At 39.2% G+C, this 25,635-nt stretch overlaps 1 protein-coding gene across 1 annotated transcript in view; it reads right to left on the reverse strand.

Annotated features, from left to right (window-relative positions):
• Window positions 1–25,635, reverse strand: part of CCDC148 (coiled-coil domain containing 148) — a 286,814-nt gene that overhangs the window by 48,738 nt on the left and 212,441 nt on the right. The window contains exons 11-12 of the mRNA XM_060106596.1: window positions 23,070–23,210; window positions 1,936–2,054 (exon numbers count right to left, since the gene is read on the reverse strand). Coding sequence (XP_059962579.1) covers window positions 1,936–2,054; window positions 23,070–23,210 — 260 coding nt within the window. The remainder of the gene's footprint in view (window positions 1–1,935; window positions 2,055–23,069; window positions 23,211–25,635) is intronic.

Here is a 25,635-nt window from a genome sequence, read left to right on the forward strand (position 1 = left end):
CAGTGTAGTTTCAGACTATCCAACCAGCCTTTGACCCCCACATTTGCCTTGCCTTTAGTATTTAGCTGCTTGTTTCTGTCTGACCCATGGCCTGGTCTGCCTTCTGGTATCCTCCTATATCTTGGTTTGTGCTTGTTTAACTGATTTCTCACTGGTTGTTTCATCTCTTAGCCTTGAGCCCTAGCTTTGCTATATTCTTGGCTTTCTTCATAATAGATTAAACTCAATTATAAATCCTGAGATACCTGGAAAATCATGTGAATTTTATCTAGAAAGTTGTTGGGAACTGCATGGCATCTGTGTGGAACCACAGATTCACTCTGCAAGCTTGGTCACTGGAGTTTGACATAATTCCCATGGGTCACAAAGGAAGCTTCCTAGATATAAGTGAACCTTGTGTGTAAAATAGTTATGTCATGCTAAGTTACGATAAGTCTAAAATGCAATTTTTATTAGTTTAGTAGACTTCATTTTTTAGAGCAGTTTTAGGTTCACAGTGAAATTAAGCAGAAAGTATAAAGAGTTCTGTGCAATTTTTTTATACTGACGAACTGTAAAGAAAACTTGTGATTTATGTTATGAAATGTAAGATCTATTTTTAATTTATCTTTTGGGAAAATCTACTCAGGAGATAGCTGAACTAGATAACTATGCCAGTTACCACTTTATTGTCTCTCAGCTCCAAATCTCCCTTCATTGTCTGCTCTATGAAAATAGAGTTGGACCCTGTAACTATTTCTTCTCTGCAGCTGGTACAATGCTTAGCCATGTCAGAAAAGGGTACAGGAGGGATGCTGAAGAAGGAAGGGGCTTTCCTTCCTAGTTCCAGTGTTTACTCCTTCTTGTTCCTGCTTCGTGGCTACCAGCAGCATGTGTGGGGGACACCCAGTGGTGTTCGTGGAGTTCAGTTGCACCCCGTGGCCAGTTTCCCATCAAATTTCAGAGGTACTCCCATGGTCAGGTTCCCACTGAGTCTTGCAGGCATAAGCATCGTAACACTTGACTTCCAGCTTCGGTCTCCTGCACGCAGGTAGGGTGTTGCCTGCTCGCCCCATGACTAGGAACAAGTTATGGATGAGCCCATCCACGAACCTCTCCACCATGCAGCAGGCTACAACCACACCTTCTACAATGAGGTCTGAATCCCAACCACGGGAGAGGGGGGCCCCACCTCCAAATTTGTTCCTTCCATGAGAACCCTCCCTTCAGCCCTGCGGCATTCTTTAAAGTTCTTTATCCCTTTATATAACAGAGATTTTTTTTGGTTAGAATTAATAATTCTTTATCTTAAACTTTTCATATCCTAATTACCATGTTGTCTCTGTCTCCTCACTGACCCTGACTGATGTAGTAACCTTGAGAAAAATAATTTTAATTTTTCAGTGCACTCATTCATAAAATGAGGAAACTGGATTAGTTGATCTCAAATGTCCTTTCCAGCTCTAAAATTGCGTTATTCTAGAGAATTCAGGTTTTTCCTATACCATTGGGTACATCTTAAGTATACTAGAATGAATACCACAGAGCACAGAATAATTGTGTACTGTCTTCCTCAGCCTCAGTCGTAGTAAATGACTTTTTATCTGAATAATGGTCTCCTCCTTCTGGGTCAAAATATTAAGTCACAGAAGCACCCAGTATTATTTCACACACACAGTGGGCAATCAAGTACTATGAAATCCTCTGTGAGGATTTTAACTAGGAAGCTCTCTAAGGAACAAAATGGAAAACTAGAGATTCATGTATGAATATGAGAGTTTAAAATACATTGTAAGTATCATTTTATACATTTATGAATATAAATATTGTAAGGACACATTAAGTATAGAAAAATGCTCCCTCTGATATTATTTATCCTAACACATTACGGAAGACTCCATTCACCTAACACATTACAGAATTCCATTACCACGCAATTTAAATTTTTTCTTTTACCTTTCTCTGTCTTTTACTGACTGTTCAGCCATTAATTTCTTCAGTTCTTCTAGATGCTGAAGATCTCTCATTTCCATTTCTTGCCATTTCTGCTCTCTTTTCGCCCAGTATTTTCTTATCTATTGCATAAATATCACATAAAATTTAAATTAACAACAGGTATGTTAAAAACAAGGAACAAAGTTATAACATTATCCATTGTTTCATATAGCAAATATTGAATTTAAATGACCCTTCATCTTTTTTATCTCTTAGATCTGCCTACAGTGTATTGGCAACAGAAAAAATAAGTTAAAACACAAAAATACATGTCCTGAGAAACTGCATGTTTTAACAGGTTCTGAAGTGGAAATGTAACTTGTGCTGAGACCTAAGGTTTTAATCTATGGCTAAAATAATCGGCTTTCAGGGAACCACAATAAAAGCATGTTATTGTCTCTAAAGTATATGATCTACCTGTTACTCAAGAATATTTTTATCCTCTTATGGTAATGTAGTCTTTAACAAATATAGCATTAAACCTATTTTTATTTTAAAAGCTCGAGTTTATTTATGCTAATGGACAGCAGGATGTTGAAAGTTTTATGCTTCTGGGGAAGTGGCAGGAGATAGGTGGGAGGAAGGAGGAAAAGAAAAAATGAGCAGGGTTGTGATAAATAGTAGTTCTGACTCATGTGGTAACATGAAGGACAGATTTATCAGGCTCAAAAAGGTGAAAGCATTGTTCTCACTAGGCATGTTTTACTTCCTTTTTCTGGGAATGGAGGCAGAATGAGAAAACCTGAAGCACACATAAGCTATTTTTAGGGGGCTAAAAAAATTATTCCCCTAGTGATGGGGCAGTTGAAGTTTATATTTAATTGACAGAGGACCATTCAACCGCTCTGGCCTGCCATGTTGTGTCTGGGTCAAGAGAGTGGATTCTTGCTGGTAAAAAACAGTACCTTAGGGCTTCCCTGGTGGTGCAGTGGTTGGGAGTCCGCCTGCCGATGCAGGGGACGCGGGTTCGTGCCCCGGTCCGGGAGGGTCCCGCATGCCGCGGAGTGGCTGGGCCCATGAGCCATGGCCACTGGGCCTGCGCGTCCGGAGCCTGTGCTCCACGGCAGGAGAGGCCGCGACGGTGAGAGGCCCGTGTACCGCAGGAAAAAAAAAAAAAAAACCCCCCCAAAAAACAGTACCTTAATGGTGAATGGCAGTGAGTGGCTACCAGCCAAGGGGTCTTGGTAGAGTATGGGTTAGCCTCATCCCCAAGGTGGCATTTTCTCTTTTGAGAAATGAATATGAAAAGCCAAGTGGTTTCCAGACTTGCCCAGCAGCATAGGCTCTGACATCTGGCAGAACCAAAAGAGGCATCCCAGTACCATGGCCACAGCCATAGCAACTCTGCAGCAGGGCTTGCAACAGGAGCAGTCACACCAGTGACATTCATTCAATGCTTAGTGAGCTACTGAGTTACTGATGGCTCCAAGGTAAAGTGATTCTACTCCAGAGATGATGGAGATCGGAATCTAGGGAGAACAGAGATGAAGCTAGGAAGGTAGCAGCACACCAAGATGTAAAGTGAAAGAAAGGGTAGGAAAGGGAGAAAAAGGAAACACTGACTGATATTTCAGAGTCCTAACTGATAAATGCCAAGGCATTCTATTAGTGCCAGATATGGAAATGTTAACAACCATTATATTATCTCCCTCTGGGTTTATAAGTGATCTTTATTTTATTCTTTGTATTTTTCTGTGTTACCTTATTTTGGGAAATGAATATATATTTCTTTCATAATCAGAGGGAAAAAGAAGATACTTCAAAAGAACAGATATTGGATTAAAGGGCATTTTTCTCTGGGTTCTGACAGACCAATAATGTTGCTTATTCCCAGCACTGACCTTGGAGGGAAGTCAGTGGTCCTTCTGCTGACAGTCCCTTGACAACAAGCATACCAACCACAGGTTGCTGGTGTCCTCAGATCACTGACACCATCTGGTGCAGTGTCCTGTGCAGGCCCTAGAAGTATATCACACCTGAGGCTTCTTGGCATCTCAGGACCAATTATTTCCATCCTTGACTCTGGTATCCTCAGCCATTGTTGTAGCAAGAGAATCAATCTCTCTCTCTCTCTCTCTCTCTCTCTCTCTCTTTCCCTCTCTTTATGGTTTTGACTGAAATTCTCCTGAGTGAAGGATGCTTTTCTTCTGGTGTCCCATGTGCCAGGAGGCTGGGGAATGATTTGGGCATTTTCTTCCTTGTTAATGGCTACTTTGAGACACTGATACTGTCCCTCTCATGTACAATGCCTTCTTCCTTTGATGTTTACAACATCTGGCTATATCAGCCTCTACATGTCCTTATCACTGGCATGTGTGGACTTCCAGGTCATTCTCAAATATTCATTGAGAATTCAGATATGTGAGTCACAGCCACATAGGACTTGTGGTCCAGAACAACTCCTTCTACCTTCCTACGCAACTTCAGTCTGAAGCCCCTCTGACCTGCCAACTCAGAGTCCCATGACTTCCTCTATTCCAGTGAGCTACCTCCTCCTCCAGGATTCTACCACCATGGAGAACAGCTCCAACTCTAAAAGCTTCAATTATAGCCATCGATCTTATGACCAGAACCTACGAGCCCTTCCCCATCATCTTTTGTGTTCTGGTCATATAATTTTATTCCTCTAGTACAGCCCTCACCACAAGGCTTTGCTAATTAGTATCCTTGCTCCTCTCTCCCACTAGACTGCAGAAACTGTGATTTATTATCCTGGGACTTCCAACAGCAACTGTACCAAATTGATGGTTTCAGCTGAATCTTTATTGACAATCAGCATTCCTTTTATGAATCCTGGCCAGTGCCTCTCGATTGCTCACAGTGGTATTTCAAAACCCATTCACTATATTAAACTCCATACCTGCCTCTATTTCTTCAGTTTTATCAGAGGAAAGGCAGACCCTAAAAGATTCCTTCCTTGATGTCCTGCTCCTCAGAGGAAGTGCTGTCCTTCCTTCTTTCCAAGGCAACCCTCACCTGGGCTCCAGAACCTATTCCCCAATTCCATCTTCATAACCTTAGTCCATCACCTACCCTTCTTTCCCCTGTAACTTCAACCTCTTGGTCTTTGCTGCTCCCTTCTCCTCACATGAAAATCTACACAAATCTCACCCATTAACAAAAATTTTAAAGGACTTTCTTTAGATGCCCAAGACTGTAGCACCACACCCTTCATTGTTCCCTTTCAGTCAATGATACCTATTCTTCTCCAATTTCACATCTCTTATTTTAGTCCTCACCCAAGTCATTCCTACCTCTGCCTCTACCCCAATTCACTACTCTTGCCAGTGACTTCCCAATGATCAAAGCAAATTCAATCCTTATTTTATGTAATGCCTCTGTATTTGATTCTACAAACCCTTATTTACAGTCTTAAGAAACTACTGACTTTGGCATTCATTCGTTCAAAAAATACTTATTGAGCATCTGCTTTAAGCCAGATACTGTGCTATGTACTTGAGATATGGTGCTTAAAGAAAAATTAGGCCTTTGCCTCATGGAGCTGGGAGTTTCAGAAAGAGAGAAAATAAACAAGTAAATGAATGAAAAGAATATTACATGTTCAATTCTAAGAAGGAAGTAAGTATGGTGATGATTTAGAAAAATCTGTGTAGAACCACTAGAAGGCATATTTTTAAATGACATTTGGATTAAAATTTGAAAGATGAGAGTGAGACAACCATGGAAAGAGATGAGGAAGATCACTGCAGGAAATGTGAGCTTTAGGTGCAACAGTATTGAGTGGGAACGACCTTGCACATGTTCAGAATTGGGAAGAAAACAGCACAGCTGGAGCAGGTAGTGTGAGTTAAGACTGGAGGTAAGTTTGGCAAGCTGGATGGGGGCTAGATGATTAGGCAAAGATTTAGTTCTAGAAACAAAACAAAAAAGATATTGAAGAGTTTAAAGCAAAGAGTGATATAATGTGACTTAGATTTTTAAAATATAGCTTGGGCTATATTGAGTGAAGAATGGATAGTAGAGGAGCAAAGGAGAAACAGAGACCAAAGAGAATATGGCAAAAATGATCACTGGGATCCAGGAAATTAATTATTCATCTGAGATGTGCTTTTTTTTTTTTTTGCGGTACGTGGGCCTCTCACTGTTGTGGCCTCTCCCGTTGCGGAGCACAGGCTCCAGACGCGCAGACTCAGTGGCCATGGCTCACGGGCCTAACCGCTCCGCGGCATGTGGGATCTTCCCAGACCAGGGCTCGAACCCATGTCCCCTGCATCGGCAGGCGGACTCTCAACCACTGCGCCACCAGGGAAGCCCTGAGATGTGCTTTTGAGTGGAGTCAGAGTGTTCATTTAAGGATTAGACACAGCTGTTGAAGTTAAAAGGAATCAAGGATAATTCCTAGGTTTTTGCTAGAGCAACTGGTTGTATGATTTTACCAATAACTGAGATGGGAAATTGGAAGAATAACAGGTTTGGAAAAGAAAGTCAGGAGGCTCAGTATTAAACATTAAACAATTGATGTGACTGTAAGACATTTAAGTAGAGATTCCAAATAAACATCTGGAAGTACAGATGGGCGGCTCAATGGAGAATTCAGGGCTGGTCTAAATTAAGGAGATATCTACTTAAAATGATACAAATGCTATTTGATGCTACAAGACTGGAAAAGATCTATAGAGTGTGAACATAAATAGAAGAGAAAAGGTGATCATGCACTTTCATGTTTATCTGCCTTTTGCAGTTTTCTCAACCAGCATAACTTCATTTTCCTCCTCCACCTGTTAATTTTATTCTACCATTAAGACCAGAACAAATGCCATCTCCTTGAATCTTCCTCTGAACCCTCTAGGGAAAATGTTAGTAGGACTTCCCTGGTGGTCCAGTGGTTATGAATCCACCTTCCAGTGAGAGAGTGGTATGGACATATATACACTACCAAATGTAAAATAGATAGCTAGTGGGAAGCAGCCACATAGCACATGGAGATCAGCTAGGTGGTTTGTGTCCACCTAGAGGGGTGGGATAGGGAGGGTGGGAGGGAGAAGCAAGAGGGAGGGGATATGGGGATATATGTATATGTATAGCTGATTCACTTTGTTATACAGTAGAAACTAACACACCATTGTAAAGCAATTATACTCCAATAAAGATGTTAAAAAAATCCCTAATATTAAAAAATAATAAATAAATAAATAAATAAATAAATTTTTAAAATCTGCCTTCCAATGCAGCGGACGCGGGTTTGATCCCTGGTCACGGAACTAAGATCCCACATGCTGCAGGGCAACTAAGCCCTTGCGCCAGAACTAGAGAACCCACATGCCATAGTGAAGAGCTTGCACACCACGTCGAAAGATCCTGTATGCCACAACAAAAGATCCCACGTGCCGCAACTAAGACCCGACACAGCCAAATAAATAAATAAATAGTAAAAAAAAAGAGAGAGAGAGAGAGAGAGAGAGCTCCTAGCTCGAATTCCATCTTTTCATTAAAAATAATAAAAAAAAAATAATAATAATAGCAAAAATATTTTGAAAAAAAAAAAGAAAATGTTCGCTCAATCCTTGGCACACCAATGATCCTTAATTAAGATTTATTACTGGGGTTTCCCTGGTGGCGCAGCGGTTGGGAGTCCGCCTGCCGATGCAAGGGACGCGGGTTCGTGCCCCGGTCCGGGAGGATCCCACATGCCGCGGAGCGGCTGGGCCCGTGAGCCATGGCTGCTGAGCCTGCGTGTCCAGAGCCTGTGCTCCGCAACGGGAGAGGCCACAACAGTGAGAGGCCCACATACCGCAAAAAAAAAAAAAAAAAAAAAAGATTTATTACCCTCCCTTCTTTGTTCTGCCTTGTATTCCTTGATTCTTTTTCAGGAGAGTCTAACACTGGATTGTTACTGATATATTTGGACATTTACTACATGCCTGGCATGCTCTTCCCTGCCTTGTTACCTGCTAAATCCCTCCTGTCCATCATTTAAGACTCAATTGTAGCTTTGCTTTCTCAGGCTTCCTCCTTCCCCCTCTCCTCCAGACATAACTAGGTGTACCTTCTAAGGCACTATTTATGTATCCTTAGCATAACACTTTCCATATTGATCTGCATTATTCATCTTTGTATCCCTAGTATGTTGTATTGTAAATAACACATAGAAGGGCTTAAGTGATCATCATTAGGTGAGTGGAAGCACTTTCTAGTCTCTGGTCTGAGAATAACAAAGTTATGGATGGGAACCAGGCCAGCAGTTTTATTTGCAGGATGGTAGAGTCTGAACTAAACATTTCCCTAGGACAGTTCCATTACTTTCCATCAATTAATAAGAGCAGGAAGTGTGTGTCATGAAACATTGGCTTTGCAAGGTTCAAACTAAAGTTAAGGTTAAGAGTATTTAACTAGCCTTTTGGAACATTTGTTGAGACACAGATTTTAAACACACTACTGTTTAGATTCTTTTAGTGATCCTTATAACTTTCCAACAATAGAGGAACCAGAAAGTTAGCGCACGGGGTAAGAGGTGAATTTAAAGCTTGTCTCTTCTAGACTTGCAGATAAGGTTTCTAGAAAAAGCTTACTTTTCTGAAAACCAAAATGGGCCCTCATTATCCCCCATCTCCGCTTGTTATCTCTGATTTGTACTGGATAGTCCTCTTTCGTAGTCCCACATTTTGTTCATTTGGGTAGAGTTAAGCCCATAAAAGTATAAACAAACTGAAGAAACTATTCTCTATATAGATTTATGAGCCAAAGTAATGCTGTGCTATCTTTTCAGAGGGTTTAAGATCATTTTTATATCCCACCTTACTTTTGTAATCTTCCAAACAATTTGTCTCCAGTTAAAAGCTCCACTAGTAAACATGACATTTATGGTATTAAGAGTATATCAGAGTTTAATTTTTAAAAACTTGGAGTAATATTACATAACCATTCAATTATTTTCATTCCTTCAGTCCAAAAATTATAATTGCATGGAAGAAGAATTTCTTATTTACACATAGAAACCAGAAAGTTAGGACTAAAGCATTAGAGTAGGAAGACAGTTTGGTCTCTGATTTCAAGCAATCTTCTATACCTTGCTCCTAGGTCATTATTCCAAAGGCTCTAATGACTTATTCAGGAGGATGTCATAATTCTTAACCAGATATACAAAATACATGAAATATGAAGTACAGAATATCCAGTTGCCTTCCTCATAGACCACTGAGGCGGAGTGATTTTTATTCCATTCTCTAGATTCTCATTTACTTAGCTAATTCCTCGCATCTCACACCTTTTCTACATTTGGCCTGGAATATGCACCCACAGAAAAAGTGTTGTTGCTCCGCATGAAAACACAGCAGGGCCTCTTCATTAAAAAGAGTCATTCTTTTACTTTAAATTTTTCCCACGTGTTTCATGTAGATGAGTCTGTATCACATAAAGTCACCACCAACCGAAGTCTGACTCTTATTTCTATGCGATCTATTTGACAATCATCTGTATTTTGCCAAGTAAATTTTCACACACTTGTGTGAACTTCTGAAAGGTAAGGAACATGCCTTATCCTGTAATATTTATTTGTATCCAGTGTATTGCACCTTGCAGATGAGAGGTACAAGATAAACTACTCCAGTGGAAAAGAATATGGAAAGGCAACACTGCACACAGTACTTTTCTTATATCAATTCATATAAATCCGAAACTATTAATAAAGTATCCAGACAGAAAATAATGATAGACCACAGACATCAGTGAACCAATTCATTTAGTCATGTGGGGTGTAGAGGTACATTTAATCCCCAAAGACCACAAGGGCGTGGTACTTCTCTAAGTCAAATTGTCCATGGAAGCCAGATTCAAAGTTTTTTGGGCTAAAGGTGGACACTTGGTCACTTCCATCCTCAGAACCTTTCAGCCAACATTATCTCTTCTATACTTTGTGGTATAGAGATCTCTGTGGCTCCAAAATAATTATTTTGCATGTCATTCTTTATGCAAAGATGGGAAAACTCTCTACATGGATAAGAAATCAAAGCTAGTTCTTTGGTTTTTAAAAATAAAAAGTCAGTTTTTCCACCATCCTGCCTGGTTATTTGAATTTAATGGATCTCCTTTCAGTCCACAATTCAGACTATTTGTATTTCAGCTACTTATTTTCATTGTCCTAAACTTGAACTTTTTTGCCACCAATCTCTAATCTGATAAACAAGCACATCTACCTACAGGAAGAGGGTAAATTGTCATACTCTTTCTGAAGAATAAATAGGGAAATAACTAGCAAAAGCCTTCAGAATTAAGAAATAAAGTTTAAGAATTAATATGCAGCCACCTATGCAAAGATTTATATACAGGTATGTTATTACAGCCTTAAAAGGGTAAAAAAATTGGAAATATTGTAACACCACCAAATAAGAAATTGGTCAAATGCAATTATTCACATAATGAAACACTATGCAAACACCAAAGATTATGTGGTAGGAATACAGAGGAAAATATGCAAGATATATTGATAATGAAAAAAATCCGGTTTTGGGCTTCACTGGTGGCGCAGTGGTTGGGAGTCCGCCTGCCGATGCAGGGGAAACGGGTTCGTGCCCTGGTCTGGGAGGATCCCACATGCCACGGAGCGGCTGGGCCTGTGAGCCATGGCCGCTGGGCCTGCACGTCCGGAGCCTGTGCTCCGCAACGGGAGAGGCCACAACAGTGAGAGGCCTGCATACCACACATACACACAAAAAATCAGGTTAAAAATAATATATGCAGTATTATCTAGTTAAATTAAAATCTTTGTGTATATAGAAAAAAGAATATATGAACATTGTTATTAATCTTTTGTTAGTGGTTTAGGATTTTGGGTGATATTTATTGTATTTTGTGTGGTTGACTGTATTTTCCAAACTATTTACTATGGACATAAAAGACTTTATAATTACAAAAGGATGTTTTAAAAGTCTGTCCAAAAAAAATCAAAATTTAGAAGGAATATCTAAGGGACATGACTGTTATTCATTCTGGAAGTTTTTAAACTCTATTCCCATATCAAATTAAATGACAAAAATACTGTATATCCTTGTATATAACATTTTCACTTTTTATCACCTTGCATGCAGCATTATTTTCACTTTCTATAGAAAAGTTTCACAGAACTATGATTTAATTTTATGCCATAGGCCTTATAAAGGTTAACACAATATCATATAAGGGTTGATTTAGACTCAGTAAAACTTCTATTGAAAATGCTTTCTTCTGGGTGGTTTGCCTCCCTCCCCCTGCCAGCTCCTGATGTGCTCGATGTTGTCTATTATTAGCAAATAAGAGCTAAATGCTTCCTTTTAACTTTAACCATGTTCAATTACAGCACCCCTTTTTAGTCTTGGTTTGCTGACATAACTATATTCCCATCCTCTTAGTTTTTTGTCTCTTATTCTCTTACTAATTTTCTATTTTAATGATTCCCAATAGGAAACAGATGGCACACTCAAAATTAGGTTAAATCCAGAAGAATGTAATAAGGGGACAATGACAAAGAAGGTTAGAATGCAGGGCAATCACAAGGGATCATGTAGTAGCCATGCTGCTTTACCCAGAGCCAGAGAAGGCTGTGTGGGGAGGGCCACCTGACAGGGGCTGAGACCTTTGGTGGAGGACACAGCTAGTCAACACAACTCTGCAGGGCCAGGAGCTGGGGGAGCAGCTCTCCCAACCTCACTCTCCTCCCTCATCCTCATCTCTAGTGTTCCACTTTGACTGAACCCAACCAGAAGCCAGAGGGCAAGGGAGCCTTCTATAGGGCAACTCCCTGGGACACAGAGCAGGATGGAGAGTAGATACACCCCAATGGGTAGATATCTAGCACAATAACGTTAGTGCCTTTATTATAAATTGTTTGGAAGTAGGTGATGTCTATATGTGTAAGTAAATAACATGAATCTTTTAGGTGATTTCACTTTGGTCACTTATGTGAGCATTTTTTCCATAGCAGAGCTGCCTACTCAAATTGGCAATAGCTATTTTCTGCCATGATGTAGTCTTATGTCCTTAGAGCATGATGAGCCAAGAAAGTATTCTGGTGTAAACACATTAGTTATCTCCCTCTTAATTGAAATTCCAGGTGGATTTAAAAATAACTGTTATGTCTACTTTAGAGGTAAGGTCTATTTTCAGTCTGCGCATTGAAGTATTACATAATGATCATGTCATATGTTGATATTGCTAAAATGAATTTGTCTGTAATCTTATTTAATTTCTCTGTTTTCACTGTTCATTAAAAAGGGAGTATATATACTGAGGATGTTGTATTTCAAAGCCTGAAGTGTCAGGGAGAGTGAAAAGTGAAAAGTAATCAAACCTCAGAGTCATTCAATCATGACTTCTTAGAGCTGAGGTGATTTTAGCAATCATTTAATTCAAACACCTCATTTTACAATTGGGGAGGGAAAATCCTGCAGAGCCTACATATCTTGCTCAAGGTCATCCACCTTGTTAGGGCCTCCTAGTTTGGCATATTTTCCTCTATATCTCAACATCAAAGTACAGTTGTATTCTGTTCATTCATTAAATTCACTCACTCAAACAATATTTATTGAGTGCCTTGTGTCAGGCACTGGAGATAAAACAATGAAGAAAATGGACAAATCCCCCCTTTTTACAGGGCTTACATTCTAGAAGAGAAAGAGAAGACGGTCAATAAATAACTAAAGATATGTCAGAGGAACGATAAATGCCAAGAAAAAAATAAAGTAGGGTAAATGGACAGAGTGACAAGGAAGGAGGATGCTATTTTAAGTTTGGAGTCAAGGATAGACATTCTCTTTGATGACGTTTGAGCATGACCCTGAATGGAGTGAGAGAGTGAGTTATACAGACATCTGGGGGAGGACTCTTCCAGGCAGAAGGAACAGCCAGTGCAAAAGGCTAAGGGGACATGTGCTAGGGTGTTCGAGGAGGAAGAAGTAGGCTGTGATGGCTGGAGCAGGAGGAGTGATGGGGGAAGTGACAGGATATGAGATCCAAGAGATATTGAGCATAATGTGGGGAGTGACATAATCTGACATGCCTTTTAAAAGCATCACTCTGACTGTTGCGTGGGAGATCGATGGAGGGGGAGGGAGGGAAGAGAAAGGGAGGAGGCAGAGAAATGGATTAGAAGAGTAAGAGGTTTATAATAGTTCTGATTTGGAAGGCAGAGCCTTCTATTCATGACAATAGGTAAGGGTGTGAGTATAGGGTGTGAGGGGGGAAAACAAGAGTCAAAATATCAAGGCTTTTGGCCTGAGCACTGGGAGAATAGGATTCCATTTGTTGAGAAAAGGAATATGGGGGAAAGAGTGGGTTTGGAGAGAAAAATGAGATTACATTTGGGTCAAATTAGATTTGAGGCAGTGGGATGTGTGAGTTTGCAGTTCAAGAGAGAAATCTAGACCAGAGATACTAATTGGTAATTTGAGTCAGCATACAAATGGCATATGAAGTATATTTGATTGGTTGAGATCCCCTAGAAAGTACACATACTTAGAGCACTGAGGCCCCAGGGAACTCCAAGACTTAGAATGATGAGGAGGATCCATCCAAGTTTATGGAAAAAGAGAACCCAGTGAGATAAAAGAACAGAGGATGGCTTCCTAGAAGCTAAATATCAAGTTTTCCAAAGAGGAGGCAGTGATCACTTCCATCTTAATAGTTCAAGTAAAGTGAGGACTGAGAACAGACCCCTGGAATTAGCAACATGGAGATCACTGATGACCTTGACAAGCACAGCTTTGCTGGAGTCGAGGGACAAAATGGCTCAAGAGACAATGGGTGGGATGAAGCGAGGACTGTGTGTAGAGGCTACAGGATGGTGAGATTTTCTTAACGGGGGAGGCATGAGGTCAAGGGAGAGTGTGCTTCTAAATACAAGTGAGAATGGTATATTTATAGGTTAATAGGAAAGATCTAGAATAAAAGGGGGAAGTGGTGGTGGGAGAGAGATTTGGATGACCTTGCGTAGGAGAGAGGGAATAGGATTCTGTGCATAAGTGAAGGGGCTGGCCATAGACAGGAGTACAGATACTTAATGCATTGTGAAAGGAGGTAAGGTGGGGAGTGGGTACAGATTCTGATAGGTTGGTAGATGCAATGTTGGAAGCCTGTGGAAATTTTCTTCTTGTGAAATAAGATAATGAGAGGTAAAAAAAAAACAACGCACAATCAAAATTGTTAATATTTTCTTCAGTCAACTTAACAAAAGAGCAACACCAAGGAGGCAATGAAGCTGTTTTGTTTTTTTTTTAACCTGCTCATAACACATGTCTTATACTTGACACTTCAACTGTGATCAAACAATAATGGTCTGGCTTCTTGTAAAGTGTTTGGCTATAGTGGTTCATTAACCCAAGGAGAGAAATCCTGAGAGAATATTAATAAGACAGACTGCGTGTACCTGTAAAACATGAAAGAAATACTCCTAGTAAGCAGACTACTAAAGAGATTTTAAATTATCAATTACCTATCAATCTAACAGTTCTGAGTACACTAGGACAGGATCAAAGCCATGAAAATTACCCTAAAGCAAACAGTTTGAAACCAAGTTTTCTCAAAATTGATTAATCACAAAATTAATAGCAAACAGCAATCACAGTGATGGGCAGCACAGCACAGTGTTTAAAATCATGAACGATGGAGTTAGACCTCCAGGGTTCACATCCTAATTGCACTGCTTAATGGCTATGTGACTTTGGGGAAATCATATTCCCTCTATGTGTCTCTGTTTCCTCATTTATAAAAAGAAGATCATATTAGTACCCACCCCTTAGGGTTATTAAGAAGATTAAATGAACATAGAACTGTACCTTGCACATAGCAAGCATTGTATAGGTTTCTGTTAATTAAATCATATCACTGTGAATAATCAAGACCTAGCCAGAAATGCAGCCAAAAATTGACACCTGGAGTTAATTTTTAAGACTTTTAAAACTGCCTACTGGGAAATCTTTTACAGAAAAACAAATACATCTGTCTCTTGATCATCTAGGGTATTTTTTTCCCTCCATCTGACTTTTTCTTAAAATTGTGTCCTGACAAAGAGTAGGAAGATTCCATAATTTCCACTTTTAAAAAAGAAGTTCTAATGGAAATCTTCACTTTTAAAAGACATGGAAACCAGAAAAGTGAGCCTCTTGGATTACCATCCTACTTTTCTGTCACCTATTGACTCATATACTGAGAGCTGACCCTACATTTTTGACTCATATTAGAAGGTCATAATCAGTTAATAAGCTATGTTAATGTTCATTTCTAAATTTTAATGACAAAATAAGGAACATTATGAATATTTTTAAATTATATGATCCTTGATTTATTTTCTTTTCTCCCATACTGCATTCATTTCTTTACTCATACAATATCATTCAGAGGACTGGTTAAATATTCAGAAGATAAAGTTTGAACCCCCAGTTTATTCTGGAGTCATTTCTACATAAAATACACGTTAACTATCTTTTCTTTTTGACCACTGTAATGTCCTGATAGTTAATTTACCTACTAGATTTTATGGCGCCAATATTTTGGCTATTTCATCAGATTTTCAAATAAAAGGACCAAAAATTAAAAGAAAAACACCCGCTCAAACTTTGACTGCAAGATCACATTTCTAGGAGTTAGTAATTGAGAGCACCACAAAACTGAGAGTGGGAAGTAGTTCAACAGATTGGTCCTCAGCCAGATGGGGCTGCTTCAGCTCTAGCTGCAGGTGGTCCCTTTGCAGAGATGCTTGCAGTGAGAGATCTGGGTGGGCGGATTTTAGAGCAGAGGTCAAACTGGCGTTCAGAGAGGTTCAAAGACATGTTTTTAGGTTCGAAAGAGTCTATGAGAGTTCTTATATTCCATATTCTCCATTTTATAAAAATGTAAAAAAGTGTTGTAAACCAATCTGAGATTATCTGAATGTCACTGCATGACTGAGTGCTGCCACAGTGTTTTTTGTTTGTGTTCACAATTCAGTTGGTCCCCAGTGGTATATTACATAAACTGACAGTATATCTTAAGTCATTTTAGTCTAAATGGGATCCAGTTAGACCAATCAGTCTTTCTCTCTCCCTCTCCCTCCCTCTGCTCCCCAGAGCATTTGGTTCCCCAAGAACCAAATGGGCTTTTGTGGATTTTATGGGATTCACCTTGTTAGAAAAAAGCCAATAAACACAGGTCTTTTTGAGATGAACCCTTCTCTCTCTTGGCCTCCTGCTGATGTGGCTGAGAGAAATTGCCCTTAAACTTCTCTGAGGCTCTCTAGTTTGAGAATATCTATGAGAAACACCCCTTATCTCTTGGAAGTGTTGCTTATATGAATGGATACACTGACCTTTTGATCTTTTCGAGGCTATAACAAAGGGTTGTACATTCACACTTTCAGTCTTTTCCCTATGCCATGCTGTTGGAAATAAACTCTTAACTCTAGAGTCTTTTGCCATTAGGATAGATGGAGAGTTTCCCAAAGCATCAAGTCCTGGTTCCTTTTAGTTTAACAGTTCTTCCCTCAATTTATCTCTCTCCTTTTTACTATAAGTAGCAAAAAAAAAAAAAAAAAAAACACCCAAAAAACAAAACCAGGTGGCATCTTCAACACCTTGGAAATCTTCTTAGTTCATTAATATGAAGTTCATTATTTAGGAAGGTTTTCCACCTAACTGCAGGACAGAATTCCCTAGGCTTTATGCCACTGCATAACAGTGATCCTCCTTTCTCCTGTTTCCAATATGTTCATCGCTTCCTTCTGAACCCTTATCAGCCACATCTTATCCATATTTCTACTAACGGTCTGTTCAAAGCATTCTAGTCTTTTTTCTATCATGCTCCTCAAAATTCTTCCAACTTCTCTCCACTTCCCAACTCCAAAAACACTTCCACATTTTTATGTATTTGTTAGAGTAGCATTTCACATCCAGATACCAAAATCTGTATTGATTTTTTAAATTGCTGTGTAACAAACTACCACAAATTTAGCAACTTAAAGCAATACTCACTTATTAGCTCAGAATCCTATAAGTCAGAGGTTCAGCAAGGCATGGCTGGGCTCTCTGCTCATGACATCACAAGGCTAAAATCAAGGTGTTGCCAAAACTGATTTCTCATCTGGAAGCTTTAGAGAAAAATTTGCTTCCAAGCTCATTCCTTTTTTTTTTTTTTTTTTGGTCAAAATTCAGTTTGTTACAATTATAGGACTAGAGGTTACAGGGTCCTATTTCCTTTCTGGCTGTCAGCTAGGGCCACTCTTATCTCCTAGGGGCCACCCACATTCCTTGCCATGTGACCTCCTCCATCTCCAAGCCAACAATGGTGGGTCAAGTCCCTTTTATACTTTAAATCTCTGGCTACCCATCCTGTGACCAGCCAGAGAAACCTCTCTGCTTTTAAAGGGCTCATGTGGCTAGGTCAAGTCCACCCAAATAATCTCCCTTTCTCAACATTGTCTGTGCCATATAATATAACCTAATTAGGTATTTACAGTCCTGGCAATTATACAGGTATGTATCCCAGGACAGCAGAAAGTCTCGGGACCCATCTTAGAAGGCTGTCTGTCACAGGGCTATTCATTGGCCCCTTTAAGTCCCAACAATCCTGAAGAAGCAGAGTTTAAAACCTGGGAATTTTTTTTTATCATTCTCTGTGTCCACCTTTTTTTCTACTCTTGGCTCTTTAGATCAGTATATTATTAGATTGATAAACACTGGAGAAGAGATTTCATAATATCATGATGAATTACTCTCATAAGAACCCATAAATCCCCACATAAGAGAGAATGGCTTTGATCTGAATGTACTCTGGATTCCCTCCTAAGCACAGTTTTTTGAATCTTCTGATAAGTAGTACTGTTCCATCCCTTTCACCTGCATTCTGATTAAGATAGCCTACCCTCTTTTGTTTTAGATTCTTTCCTCTCTTCCCTGGTTATCTGTCAGATGAATATAATTCTGAGTGTTTGCCAGGTCACCTGAGGACAAGGGGAAGCACCCAAGAGCCAAGGTTCTACTGAAGACTGGGTCTATTGGTATTTACTGGTGCAATGTCACTTGAGGCTCCCCAGAAACATCTCTGAGGTAAGGCTGAAGGTCACATGGCTGGTGGAGTTATTCTGACTTTTCTGACTATGTTCTCCACCCCTCAGTTGTACAATATGACTGGTTTCAATGCTGGATTCAGAGTTGGTGAAAATTGGGAGGGAACTGTGACACGATAAATCAAGGAAGGGATATGTCTCCTTTTTCTGTGAGCCTTGCTTAAAATCTCCATTTTGGGAGCAAGGCTGAAAATATCCTCGCCGTGGATCCCATAGAATGCCAAGCATCATGTAGCAACAAAACCTCCTAAAATGCTGTGATGCAGAGCAATTTTTTTGTTATTCAAGCCATCCAAAGAGCCATTCCCAGTAAAAGGGTGGTTCTGGGACCAATATTACATATCAAGCATTTTGAGGTTCATCTAGCATGGTAATCTTGTTTCTTACAATAGCTCCTAGGGATAGTTTATGGAAAGGCATCATCTCTTGATTTTACCATGACAACTGCAAAAGTGGAGAGATGCTTCTGAAATATTATTACCATTGTCACCTAACAGCTTATGAATCAAAACTTTCCTTGAGTCTTGAGATAAAACTATGAAAACTGTGAATATTATGTTCAACTAGAGTTTTAAAGCACAAAAGAAAAAAGTGATCTCATAAATGTACATTTGCAAGGAGCTGGGCACCTACTAGGATAAACTTTGCCACTGGATACAAATTATGTTATTCCCGCAAAAAGAAAATACTATTTCCTAAAAGACAAATTACTGGGAAGAAGAATTAGGATAAAGCTGATCTCTTGTTCAGAAATCCTAATGTGGGGTTTTACACATGGCATAGTTTCTCTACCTCTGTTGCTGCTCTCTTACGAGAAGAGACAGTCAAGTCAGGCAAGTGAAACAGTAGATGGGGAGAGACAGAACACCAGGTAATAAAGCAACTAGTCTCTAGTCAGGGGGAGGCTGCCTGTAGGGGGTTTTCTGCCAAGCTTCTATTAAGCACTGAAGAACTAAAATTTGTCTCCAACACGTAAAATAGTTAAAACAAAGGGAATCTAGATTTGCGGTTAGTATATATAAAGGTAGTCAGAACTTTGGTCAGTATGTCTGAATTGACATAGAAATCTTTTTTCCCACTTTAAACACAGAAATTTTGGACAAACTATACCACAACTACACACACACACACCCAGTGTCCCAGTGCTGAAAATAAAGATGGAACTCAAAGTCAGAGCAGTGAGAAGGAGCCAAAGCCAAGTGACTCTTGGGGAGAACTGGACCTGAGATACGTCTGAGGAGCTGGTGGCCAGGCCTTCAGTGTTAGTTGTGGGACCTGTGCACATGGGTGCAGGAAACAAGCTACCTACGAAGAGCAAGAAGTCATGTAGGACTTGTCCATACACACAAGGGAAACTAGCTACACCGTGACCACTCCCCAGGAGAGTGACAAAGGAGCTAACTTTCTGCTTGGGACCAGAGGAAGAAAAGGGCCAAGTGCAGAACCCAAGTGCTGTGCATGAGTGCTAAGTCAGCACCCACTCCCAGCTCACAGCATGGGTCCCAAGTATCAAAGTTAATATACAAACTGGTCCTGGGCCAGTAAAACGCATAGGGCCCTTAGCAGAGGCAAACATAAAAGCTCTCTGTAGAGATGTTCTCACTACCAGGTCATAGTTCATAAAGGAAAGCACAATTCACAAAGAAAAAGTTTAAGAACTTCGATTATTTGATCATTTGAAATTTCCGTGGAACTACAGACACTGAGGCAAATTTAAAGGCAAATGACAAATGAAAGAAAATATTTGCAACTCATGTAACTGATAAAAAGAAATAATATTCAGAATTTATAAAGAACATCTATATATTAAATAAAGAAAAAATAGACAATGGACAAGAAGCATGAATAAGCAATTCAGAGAGGAAGAAAACTGCCCAATAAACATGAGATTTCCAATCTCACAAGTGACCAGGAGAATCCAATTTAAAACACTGAGATACTGTTCTCATTTAACATATTGGCAAAAGTCAAAAAGAATAGTTTTAATGTCCTATAAAGTCCAAAAAAAAGTCTTATAAAGTTGAAAACATACACATCCTGCAACATAGTGATTCCCACCCCAGGTACACCCTAGAGAAAGCTGTGCATACATGCTCTGGTCAATGTGTACGAAGCGGCTGCTGCAGCACACTTTCAAGAACAGAACTTAAGAAACTTAAATGTCATCCACTAAAAGAAGGGATAAATGGTATCCTAGTTCTACAGTGGAACATTATATAGCCATTAAAAGAATAAACTAGCTCTCTGTGTATTAACATGGCTATATCTCAAAATGTAAGGGTAAATGAAAAAGTACATGCTGCAGAATAATACAGTGTGATAATATTCATGAGAGAAGAGAAATGAAATACATATTAAAATAGGTTAGGGCTTCCCTGGTGGCGCAGTGGTTGAGAATCTGCCTGCCGATGCAGGGGACATGGGTTTGTGCCCCGGTCTGGGAGGATCCCACATGCCGCGGAGCGGCTGGGCCCGTGAGCCATGGCCGCTGAGCCTGCGTGTCCGGAGCCTATGCTCCGCAATGGGAGAGGCCACAACAGTGAGAGGCCCACATACCGTGCTAAAAAAATAAATAAATAAATAAAATAAAATAAAATAGGTTAAAAGCAATAGATAGCCTGAAAGATAGCAATAAAATTCATGATGGAGATTGCCTTTGGTGTGGTAAGAAGGCAAATGGTACTGAGTTAAGTCCTCAAAAGAAGACTTCAACTTTATCTATAAAATAAAATAAACCTGAAACAATGAAAAATGTCAACAGTTTCAATGCTAGGTGATGAGTACTAATGTATTTATTACATCAATCTCTGTATTTTAAACTTTTTTTCTAAATGTAAGAAATAATTTTTAAAAGAAAATAAATAAAATAAAATATATGCCTCGGGCCCATACACTTTCAAGAGATTGACCATGAATTTGGCTTAGAGCTTAATTATTCCTTCCATCACTGTTTGTTTTGTTGTTGTTGTTTTGGTGTCAGGGCAGATTTCAAGCCAAATGTCAATAGCTTATCTGCAAGCTAATAAAGGTCTCTCTCTCATCTTTCAAAACACCTTTCTCTCATTTCCAGAAATGTAAGAGACTGAGGAGAAAACAGCAAGCAGTCTGTCTGTCCATTCCTGTATAACCATGCCAATTCCCCAACTCAAATTTAACAATGAAATGCACTTACTTCAATTCTCAATACTTGAGTTACTAATTTGTGTATTCTTTCACTGTCTTTGTAAGTTCCCAGAAAGGGGAACTGTATCTAAATCTCTTTATATGGCACTTAAAATGACACTACATGCAAACAAATGCTTAAAAATACATTACTTTTCATGATTATACTAATTCATAGAGAGGAAGGGCTATGCAAGGGGCCCAGGTAGATGACAAATCTCTAAGGATATGTAGTTTCATAACAGTTAATAATTGTTAAGTTTTCCCACAGAGATGTGTATAGTTCACCTATGTTATTTGAAACATGATTGATATTTATGAGTTTCTCTCTTGATGGGGACTTGATGAAACCACCCAACTTCCTTAGAAGTTAGACTGTAAATTCCATCTTCTTTGCAGCTTACTTTGTCAAATATCATATAACTTCTCTACGTGTTATTTTTTACACATGCTGACTTGACACCAATTTGCTGATATAAGAGCACAAAACAAGCAAGAATAATGGCAACTGAAGTATAAAGTGCAGAAATCTGACTTCTAGCTAAAAAACCATAGTGCCTTTTCTTCCCCCTCATGTTTAATTTTAAAGGAAAAACTTCTAGACAAGAGCTTCATAAACCTGGTTGACCATATAAAGTATCAACTGTGTTCACAAAAGCAAAAATTTACTCATCAAGGACTGTGAATTAGTCATTTTTAGCACTTTAAGCAACTCCAAAAGAAAATATTTTACATATCATGCAGACCAAGCCAATACAGGTGTACAGGTTAATGGAAGTTCCTCTCATTATGTTATGGAATTGATCATAAATTGCCTTTTGTGAATCATTTCCACAGAAGTCATAAAATCTTAAAGAAAAATACTTTTTACTGTAAATTCTATCACTTTTGTGGTGTGGAAAAACAAAATATCTAAACAAATATCTCATATATTTTTTTAAAATCTCCTCTGAATATGTTTTACTTTCCACAGGTTGTCAGAAATCATTTTAAAGCTGTTAATAAGTGTTTCGGGGAATTCCCAGGCGGTCCAGTGGTTAGGACTCCATGCTTCCACTGCAGAGGGCATGGGTTCAACCCCTGGTTGGGGAACTAAGATCCTGCAAGCTGCATGGCACAGCCCCCACATAAAAATTAAAAATTAAAAAAATAAGTGTTTTGATTAATATTTTGAAGATTGGGAAACAAATGTTCGTTCAAAAGTAGGTGATGAATTTGTATCAATATGAAACACCAAACAATCTAACACATAATAAACCAAGAAGTAAATTCTTTAAAGGGCCTTTTGGTATTCCATGAATTGTACTGGCCGCAGTATAATGTATTTTCCCAATAAGGACATCTTTTTTTTTTTTTTTGCGGTACGCGGCCCTCTCACTGTTGTGGCCTCTCCCGTCGTGGAGCACAGGCTCCGGACGCGCAGGCTCAGCGGCCATGGCTCACGGGCCCAGCTGCTCCGCGGCATGTGGTATCTTCCCGGACCGGGGCACGAACCCGTGTCCCCTGCATTGGCAGGCAGACTCTCAACCACTGTGCCACCAGGGAAGCCCAAGGACATCTTTTGATAGTCATTTGCTGTACTGCAGTCAACCAAAATGGTATCTCAGTACCTCTGGTTTGGCCATGTCCCTACTTAGTACACGATTTAACAACAATCACAAACCCTATCTTTTCTTTATCTACAGCATCTCTTCTAATCACATGTACTTGTGCTTGTGAAGGTCAATAAAGTGGGTTCTCCTCCATGTCTCTGAAGCTCAAATATATTTAAGCAAGACTCCACTAGAACCTTATGAATCTTTCTAAGAACTGCTTATGAGGTTTCCATGCCAAACACCAAGGTCAATCAAATCTCAATCAGGCAATTAAACATTCATTCACACATTCACAGCAACAGTATAAATACTTTTTCTTTCTTCTCTTCTCTTTGTAACAATTCCTTCTTCTTCCACAGTTTCTCTTTCTCCTCTTCCTTTTCTCTTCTTCTGGCAGAAATTTCCATTTCCAGTCTTGCTACCTCTTCCTGGTGGGCTCGCCACTGAAGAACCTGAAATAGAAATTCATTCCAATAACTATACACACTCAAGTGATTTCACAGATCACAAGGAGACTAGGTTCTGGATCAAGCAGATGTCAAAGATTTTCCAAGTACACATTAAAATTCTGTGTGCACATGAGTGTGTGATATATGTGTAAGATGTGTGTGTGTGTTAGTATTAAAAGGAGAAAGCAACTTTAAAATCACCTCATTCAGAGATTCTTCACTTGGATTCATGGAATGAAATCCTAAAGAGTCCGTGAACTGACTTCAAAGGATCTGTGAATTCTCGTAAGTATTATGTAAAAGTTTTGTGTTTTTGCACAGCTGTGATTTTCTGGAACAATAGTTCCAGTTTCTGGTCAACAGTTTTCAAATGGTCCTAATATTCTAAAACTTTTAAGAATTACTGATATATTTCATCCTGATTTTTGTAAGTGAATAAAATGAACCTGAATGAAGATGAAAAAAATGATAAGACATTTAAAAGAACTTTCTGGGGCTTCCCTGGTGGCGCAGTGGTTGAGAGTCCGCCTGCTGATGCAGGGGACACGGGTTCGTGCCCCGGTCTGGGAAGATCCCACATGCCGCGGAGCGGCTGGGCCCATGAGCTATGGCTGCTGAGCCTGCGCGTCCGGGGCCTGTGCTCTGCAACGGGAGAGGCCACAGCAGTGAGAGGCCCACATACAGCAAAAAAAAAAAAAAAAAAAAAAACTTTCTGGGTACTGACAGGTGTTACTGGTAGAAGTAAAATTGGCACAGCACTTCTAGAGGACACTGGCCAATATGTAAATACATATCACAATAGAAAACATGCATAGTCTTTGACCCACAACCCCACTTTGGGGAAGTTATTCAAAGAAGACAATCAACTGGACAAGCGCACAAAAATGTACCCATGAGGAATATTCACTGCAGTTCTGCTTAAACAGAAAAACTGGAAAGAGTCTAAGTGTCTGGCAACAAGAGATAGCTTAAATTAATTATGGTATCGTCATACAATGACTGCCATTGAAAAAGGATCTATATTTCCATATTCATCAACATAGAAAATATCCACAACATATTATTAGATGCAAAAAAGCAGGTGCAAAACCACATTTATAGTATGATCTCATTAATATAAATTATCATCTATGTATCTACACATAGAAAGAGATTTGGAAGGAGGTTTACCAAAACAATAATATTGGTTATCTCTGAATAGTAGCATTTCATGGAATTTAAAAAATTTATTCTTAAGCCTTTCTATGCCAAGTGACATTTTTACAATAAACATGTATTATCTTTGCAAGCAGTAAACCAATGAAACTAACAAAATAAAAACAAACACATGTTCCATGTACACACGTAGCTAACGAAGCAGAGAGGAGGGAGATGGAGAAGTATGCAGAAATTTTTTTTGGAAAAGGAAACTAGCATTCTCAGTTTAATACCTCTTTGCCTTACATATTTGATATAAGCATGACTAATTATGGTAATATATAAAGTGAAAATTGAATAAATAAATATCATAGAAATATGATGAGCTAAAATGACTAAATAGTTAAGCTCTTTTTGCACTTTCATTATTCAAAGTTTATTTTCTAAAAATATATTTTGCTCTATTTATCAAAATAACCACGGAAATTCAGACCCTTGATTTTCAAGCACACTTAGGTTTCCCCATCTACTGCTTATCTTGGCCATATTTATCTTCTTGATTTGAACCCTGTTCCTAGAATAAGATCATCTATGCCTTCTGTCCTGACCTCCTACTTCCCAACTATTCCTTTCTGTACCCACCTTCCATCTGCAACATGCTATATCAGAATCAAGTGTCCTGTCAAGTGTTGCCAGGGATCACTCTCCTGAATACCTAAATGATAGTTTTTGGTCCCTCTTTCCTTAACCTCATGGTTGGTACTTAACCCTGTCAACCATCTCTTCATGTTTAAAACTCTTTCCTTCCTCAGCTATAACACTGTCCCCTGCTTCTCCACCAATGAATACTACCTTCTTCTCTTCTTCCTGCTTCCTGTGTCTACCCTATAGCCGCAACTCTACTGCTATCCTTTCTCAACCTCAGCCTCTCTCTGTTCGTTATCTGATGTGCTCATCCTCTCCTATGAGTTAACCTATCACTTCTGTTGGTCTGACTCTAAAATGTACAATATCAACTCTGCATTTTTGTCTGCAATCCCATCCTAACAAATGCTTAAAGACTTTGCTGTATGTATGTGCACCCAAAACACAACATTTCCAAAATTAAACTCAACTTCTTTAACTTTGCCATAGCTTCACACCAAGCCCTGTGCATCTGCCTCTTCTTTCAGACAATCTTGTTTGTTCTGTGAAACCACAAGTATCTCTGTAGTTTCCACTTTTATTACTATGTACATCTATCAACATGACTAATTCTTTACATTTTACCTTTTACTTGAACAATCTTATA

This window comes from Mesoplodon densirostris, chromosome 8 (genome assembly GCF_025265405.1).
Source record: "Mesoplodon densirostris isolate mMesDen1 chromosome 8, mMesDen1 primary haplotype, whole genome shotgun sequence".
NCBI classification, from domain to species: domain Eukaryota; kingdom Metazoa; phylum Chordata; class Mammalia; order Artiodactyla; family Ziphiidae; genus Mesoplodon; species Mesoplodon densirostris.